Source organism: Alosa alosa, chromosome 23, assembly GCF_017589495.1.
Source record: "Alosa alosa isolate M-15738 ecotype Scorff River chromosome 23, AALO_Geno_1.1, whole genome shotgun sequence".
Lineage (NCBI taxonomy): Eukaryota > Metazoa > Chordata > Actinopteri > Clupeiformes > Clupeidae > Alosa > Alosa alosa.
Genome location: NC_063211.1, coordinates 2,533,021 through 2,540,520, shown reverse-complemented (window position 1 = coordinate 2,540,520; position 7,500 = coordinate 2,533,021). Strand labels below are relative to the sequence as shown.

Here is a 7,500-nt window from a genome sequence, read left to right as displayed (position 1 = left end):
TCAATCACACAAGAAGGTGAAAGCATGGGAACACCCAGGCTACTATACTATGATCCAAGAGACCAAAATAAAGGTTTAAGGACGAGATCAATATGAAGGTCTAGATTGAAGCCGCTATATCAGCAGAGACTCAGGAATATAACTGGGTCAAGATGGCCCACATACCTCACTCATATATCCTCACGGGATCAAAAGAGTAAAAAACAAACAAAACAAACTTTCCCTCATGATGGCCCACATACCTCACTCATATATCCTTTCCCTCATGATGGCCCACATACCTCACTCATATATCCTTTCCCTCATGATGGCCCACATACCTCACTCATATATCCTTTCCCTCATGATGGCCCACATACCTCACTCATATATAACTTTCCTCAGTCCCTCTCTTCTCTTTCTCTTTTCCCTTTCTGTATCTCTCCATCTGTCTTTCTCTATCTCCCTATCTCTCTCCATTCCTCTCTCTCTCTCCCCCACTTTCTCTTTCTCTCCCTCCTTCTCTCTCTCCCTCCCTCTCTATCTCCATCTCTCTCTCTCCCTCCTTCTCTCTATCTCCACCCCCCCCTCTCTCTCTATGTCTCTCTCTCTCTCTCTCTCTCTCTCTCTCCCGCTGTCCCTCCCTCAGATTGGTAATCTCAGTAAAGTTCTGGACCATTCCATGAATGGAGGGCCCGGAGCCCCGACCCTGCATGCAACTCCACCGGGCCATGGTAACGGATCAAGGCAGGCTGTAATGGCCGCCACCGTGGATCGACCTACTCGGCCGAGACCCTGTCATCTACCGTAGCCTTGGCAACATGCCCCCACTGAGGACCGCCCAGTACAACTCCAAGTGGCTCAACGGTACAACTGGCTTCATCCTATCACTTTTGGGGGCACACACACACACACACACACACACACACATTTAAACAAGACCAGGTTCCTCCTTATACTGTAGTGTCTGGGAGAATATGAAAACATTTTACTGCGACCTGTTGTAAAGAATGCTTTGGTTCTCAAAGTGGTTTGAAGTCTGAAGATAATTTCTAGAGAACTGCTAGAGGCTTTCAGAATAGTACTGCCCCCATTCATTTCAGTGGCCCATGCTAGCCTAGCTACTTCAGCCAATAGAATGGCCCATGCTAGCCTAGCTACTTCAGCCAATAAAGTTTGAAATACGTCACAACCATCTTTTTCAAAATGGCATTTCACAGGGCTAATTTCCGGCGCCATCTAGATGCCACCTTACAAATGGAGACAACATGCAGTATAGTTTGTGTGTGTGTGTGTTTGATTGTGTACAATGGTATGTTGTTGATGTGGATTGTTGGATGAACTGGCAATTTCTTGCTAGGAAGATCAACCAATTCACACGAATGACATGAGTTGTGTCCATTGAAAATGTGGCACCTTTTAATTTCAGTGGACACAACTCATGTCATTCGTGTGAATTGGTTGATCTTCCCTGAAAACTCAAGGCTAACGGAAAACTGTTTGCAAACGTTCACAAATGTTCGCCTATGTTTGCGAATTTGAACGCACCATTTGGAGGGTTAGCTTCAGGCAGTTAGCATCCCAGCTAGCTGCCACCATCTTTAAAAATGGCGTCCGACACGTGCACACCTCTGCCCCCGTTTTTCACATACAATTAATAATAATTGCAAACACTTTTCCGTTAGCCTTGAGTTTGCAAACAATCCCAAACAGTCTGAGGAGGTAGCTACCCGCGAACATACAGTGGAGTTTGACGAAGGCATCAATGGAATTACCGTTACAATGGAATGTTAAAGGGGTGGTTCAGGATTTTGGACATAGGACCTCATTTCCAAGGAGGCAAGTGTGATATTTATCAGTGGAGACCGTTTTCAACACCTTTCATCCAGTCCTTCTAATTGCAGAGTTCAGGTGCTAGGCTAAGCGCCAATCAACGGTATGTGCTAGCCTGCCACTAAAGACAGTCTTACCCACTCCAAAGTACACCTGAGGCAAATAAATTATAACACTAGACTATCGATGTAAATGTCTGTATTGACAGTGTTATTTCTAACGTTATTCTATCCTTGCATTTCAACGATCGCATTACATTTTGAGGGACTAGTGTCTTAGCATGGGCGGATTTATACTTGCTCCGGTTAGTAGTACTGTGCCGAAAAGTAAACAGTAAAGCGCACTCCAATGGGGATACCTAGTAGTAGCCTTGGTAATATCAGTCCTACGCTGAGTTGCAAAATGACTACTAACAACTTTAGGGACCAAAGTATAACTATTGCAACGCGATGCAAGGGTAGTTGTATTTCTTACACTATTCTATCAACACAGACATTTACATCGCATTGTCTGGAATTTGCCTCAGGTGTACTTTGGAGTGGGTAAGACTGTCTTTAGTGGCAGGCTAGCATACCGTTGACTTAAGCTAGCCTAGCACCTGCGAACTCTGCAATTAGAAGGACTGGATGAAACGCGGCTGAAAAGCGGTCTCCATTGATAAATATCACACTTGCTTACTTGAAATAAGGTCTTAATCCAAATCCTGAACCACCCCTTTAAAGGAGAATTCCGGTGTGATATTGACCTAAAGTGTGTTGAAAACATGATACCGAAAGTGTGAACATTATGTCTCATAGCCCATCTCGCTTGTCCCTGCACTCAAAATCTGGCTAGTTAGCCCGATGCTACCAACAGCTTTTTCAATAGTGGTGCCCGGCATCGGGCTAGCCATGCAAATAAATCACTGTTTTACACCCATTTACAAGGCTCAATGTATCTCCACACTTCATTGGTAGACTTCCAGGGCCCTGACATTTAAAACTTGAGACATTGAGAACTTTGAAAAGCACTGGTAGTTTACTTACAAGACGATTTATACAGACAGTACCTTCACGAAAGTTTAGCGTTTGCAGCCATCATCAGCCAAAAAATAATTCAGTGGAAATGCATGGATTCCAGTTGCTGCTACTGGAAGAAACTGGAATCCATGCATTTCCACTGAATTATTTTGGAATCTGATCCCCTATCATACCTGTTCATTCTTACTCCATTGCTTTCGACTTATATACGACTAAATTCCAAGATGGCTGCAAACGCTAAACTTCGCGGAAGATACTGTCCGTCTGTATAAATCGTCTTGTAAGTAAACTACCAGTGCTTTTCAAAGTTCTCAATGTCTCGCTTTAAATGTCAGGGCCCCTCGAAGTCTACCAATGAAGTGTGGAGATACATTGAGCCTGCTGGGTGTAAAACAGTGATTTATTTGCATGGCTAGCCGATGTCTGGCACCACCATTGAAAAAGCTGTTGGTAGTATCGGCTAACTAGCTTCAGATTTTGGAGTGCAGGGGACAAAGCCATGGGCTATGAGACACACCGCTCACTATCATGTTTCAATACACTTTAGGTCAATATCACACCGAATTCTCCTTTAACACCAAATCGTTCAAATTTAACTGTTCAAAGAAAATATGTTTACCACGACCGTTCACCACTGTTTGCAAAAAATTTGAACGCACCTCTGGTGAGGACAAGCTGAAGACTTTTAGGGGTTTCTTGCATGGTATTGCCCCTCTGGTGAGCACAAGCTGAAGACTCTTAGGGGTTTCTTGCATGAGCTGTTGCTGTGTGGGTTGCTGTGTGGGACACCCCGAGCATTGTGATTGTGTGTGTGTGGTTGATTGTGTGTGTGTGTGCTTGTGTGTGTGTGTGTGTGTGTGTGTGTGTGTGTGTGTTTGATTGTGTGTGTGTGTGTGTGTGTGTGTTTGTTTGTTTGTGGGTGTGTGTGTGTGTTTGTTTGTGTGTGTGTGTGTGTGTAGTTGTCAGTGTTGTAAAAGCTAATTGATTTTGACAGTAACCTTGATGCGCAGTGCAGCGCTCAGAGCTGGAATGCCCTGGACCAGCGCCAAGCTCAATTCCTCTATGCCAAAACAAACTCAGCGATAGTGTGTCACAGCATCACTGTGTGTGTGTGTTTGTTTGTGTGTGTGTGTGTGTGTGTGTCAGCTTCCAGAGGGTCACTCTCTCGCCTCTGTGTGTTTATCTCTGGCTCTAGTTTAAGCCATTGAGCTTTTGGTCTTCTTTCTTTCTTTCTTTGCCTTTCTTTTTTTTAACTGAAAAATACATCTATCAATCTGTCTATCCATTCATCCACCCATTTATCTATTCATCTATCTATCCATCCATCCACTCACCATCCATCCACTCACGTGCCCCCTCCCTCTTGCAGAACCCCACTTTGTGTCGGCATATGAGGTCGGCCGCTTCACCTACGTCTTCCTGCGGGAGACCGCGGTGGAGTACGACTGCGGGAAGACGGTGTTCTCACGTGTGGCGCGCGTCTGCCAAAACGACGTGGGCGGCCGCTTCCTGCTGGAGGACACCTGGACCACGTTCATGAAGGCGCGCCTCAACTGCTCGCGCTCCGGAGACGTCCCTTTCTACTACCACGAGCTGCAGAGCACGTTCTTCCTGCCTGAGCAAGACCTCATCTACGGAGTCTTCACCACCAACGTGTGAGTACTCACACACACACACACTACTCACACACACACACGCACACACACAGGTCAATAAATTGGCATGCAGATTTCGGTGTCCGAGTCCGTTACTTCGGTTTAAAATGATTTTAAATGATTTATAACAAGCATCATTTTATTCCAAGACCTGTATAATTTGTTGTTGTTTCATAAAAATGATATTTTATGTTTTGTCATCTCAAACCCTCAACATGTCAGGTGGCGCAACGGTCCAAGCAAATTAGTTAATGTAAAAAATATTAAATATAGAATTTAAAAGGTAAAGAAATTATAAATAAATAAATAATTTTAAAAATATACCTTTCAAATAAACAAAGTTTGGAATTGAAGAGAGAAAAATACAGGATATGTAAAATGCACACACACACACACACACACACACACACACACACACACACACACACACACACACACACACACACACACACACACAAAACACACACACACACACACACACACACACACACACACACACACACACACACACAAACACACACACTCCAACGTCCCTGCTCCCTGATTTAGGTCCTGTCTATGTCGGTGTTTGTCCAGATGCTAGCTGTGGTCCTTTATAGAGAATATCAATGTATGGCCCACAGGACACCGATGGGCTCTCTCACTAATTTAAACATGTCAGAGCCAATGCTGCTAGCAGCAGTGAATGGCCAAAGTCACCTCTGCTCCTTCACTACCCTGAATACATGTATGGAGTAATGACACTCATATCAGGGTGTGTGTGTGTGTGTGTGTGTGTTTGTGTGTGTGATGACGTCCTTGTGTGTCTCCTTGAGAAAAGGAAACTTGCTAACTTGCTAAACCACAATTCCAAAGGCTCTGTCAATTTGTGTGTGTGTGTGTGTGTGTGTGTGTGTGTGTGTGTGTGTCTCTGTCCCAATCCTTTGTCCTGGTGGTCCTCTCTGTCACTTTGCCTGTTTAGTCCTATTGACGTCAGAGAGAGTGAGAGCTCCTCAGTGAACTTTGACCTTTTGGGGAGCGGCCTCCTCTCATTTGTGTCTTATCCCTGACCCCTGTGACCCCATGCGGCCATCTTTGTTGAAGCAGTAATTAGCCGACTCATCACTGGCTAGAGGAGAGGGGTTAGAGGGGACGAGCATGTGTCCTGGCATGGTCCTCTTTTAATTAACGCTGTGTGTGTGTGTGTGTGTGTGTGTGTGTGTGTGTGTGTGTGTGTGGAGTGTGTGTGTCGGTGTTTGTGTGTTGTGATGTCACACAAAACTCTATATACTCACACATGCACTAAAGCATGAAGACACACCCACACACACATTGGTGGAACACACTGCCAGTTCCTACAAGGGCAGGGACATCCCTCTCCATTTTCAAAAAACTCCTGAAGACCCAGCTCTTTAGAGAACATCTCCTCTTATAAGCACCACTTAGAACTAGTCTTGCTGATCCTAGCACTTACCAGCCGTCTTGAACTGACACGTAACTGTTTAAAAACAGCACTCACTGATGCACTTATTCTTACTGTACTCTACCGTTTTTAAATTGTCCTAAAATTGTTGAGAATTGCTTTAAAACTGAAACTGTTTACCATGTTGTTAGTCGCTTTGGCTAAAAATGCATCAGCCAAATGTAATGTAATGTAATGTAACACACACACACACACACACACACACACACACACACAAACACACATACAGTATATACACATACACACACATGCATTTCAGCTAAAGTTTCAAAAAGTCAGTTTAACTTTTAGACTGTTGTGACAGTACCAATCTGTTCAAGAAAATAGTTATTCAGTCAGTCAGACACACACACATGCACGCACACACTCACACACCGATGCATTTAACTGGCAAGCCAATTAAAGCCATAGGCTCTTTTGATTGGACAAGGCTGTTTTCCTAAACAGATTGAGGCTGTCAGGGACAAACATGCATGCACGGGCGCGCACACACGCACACACACACACACACGCACACACACACACACACACACACACACACACACACACACACACACCATCTGAGAGTCTCTTGATTATGAATGCTAGTCACATACAGCTTAGAAATGTCTGTTCTGCATGAGGCTAAAGTTGATGGACACATTCAGGTCTACCTCTGTTTGTGTGTGTTTGTGTGTGGCTGTCTGTCTGCCAGTCACTGTGTTTGTGTGGCTGTCTGTCTGCCAGTCAGTTTGTCTATCTGTCTGTGGCTGGCTGTCTGAGTGTGTGTGTGTGTGTGTGTGTTTGCGCACGCTGCACGCCTGTGTGTGTGTGTGTGTGTGTGTGTGTGTGACCATGTGTGCCACATCTGTCAGTATTTGTTTATGGTGTTTGTGTGTGTGTGTCTGTGTGTTTGTGTGTGTGTGTGTGTGTATGTGTGTATGTGTATGTGTATGTGTATGTGTATGTGTGCACAGAATGACAGAATGTCAAGGATAACACACACAGCAGTATCACACATTGAGAACACTCTCAGTGCTAACTGACTTGAATTCAAATACCGGCAGATGAGTACAAGACAAACACACACATACACACACACACACACACACACACACACAACACACACACACACACCACACACATACACATAAACTAAATGGTGGGAATTGGAGTGAAGGCTTTTATCTCTCTCTCTCTCTCTCTCTCGCTCTCTCTCTCTCTCTCTCTCTCTCTCTCTCTCCGTCTCTATCTCCCCAACAGTAATAGTATAGCGGCGTCTGCAGTGTGTGCGTTTAACCTGAGCGCGATCGCTCAGGTGTTTAACGGACCGTTCCGCTACCAGGAGAATCCACGCAGCAGCTGGCTGTCCACCCCTAATCCCATGCCCAACTTCCAGGTACACACACACACACACACACACACACACGCCCGCACACACACACACACACTCGTACACAAACACACAAATACACACACACACACACACACACACACAAACAAATACACACGCACACACACATGCACAGACACACAAACACACGCAAGCACATACACACACACACACACACAC

The 7,500-nt window shown here is 44.9% G+C and overlaps 1 protein-coding gene across 1 annotated transcript in view; it reads left to right on the top strand.

Annotated features, from left to right (window-relative positions):
- The window catches only part of sema5bb (sema domain, seven thrombospondin repeats (type 1 and type 1-like), transmembrane domain (TM) and short cytoplasmic domain, (semaphorin) 5Bb), an 80,423-nt gene that overhangs the window by 51,438 nt on the left and 21,485 nt on the right, over positions 1-7,500 (top strand). Inside the window, 5 exon segments of the mRNA XM_048234794.1 lie at positions 629-668; positions 671-705; positions 708-846; positions 4,201-4,486; positions 7,191-7,326. Coding sequence (XP_048090751.1) covers positions 629-668; positions 671-705; positions 708-846; positions 4,201-4,486; positions 7,191-7,326 — 636 coding nt within the window.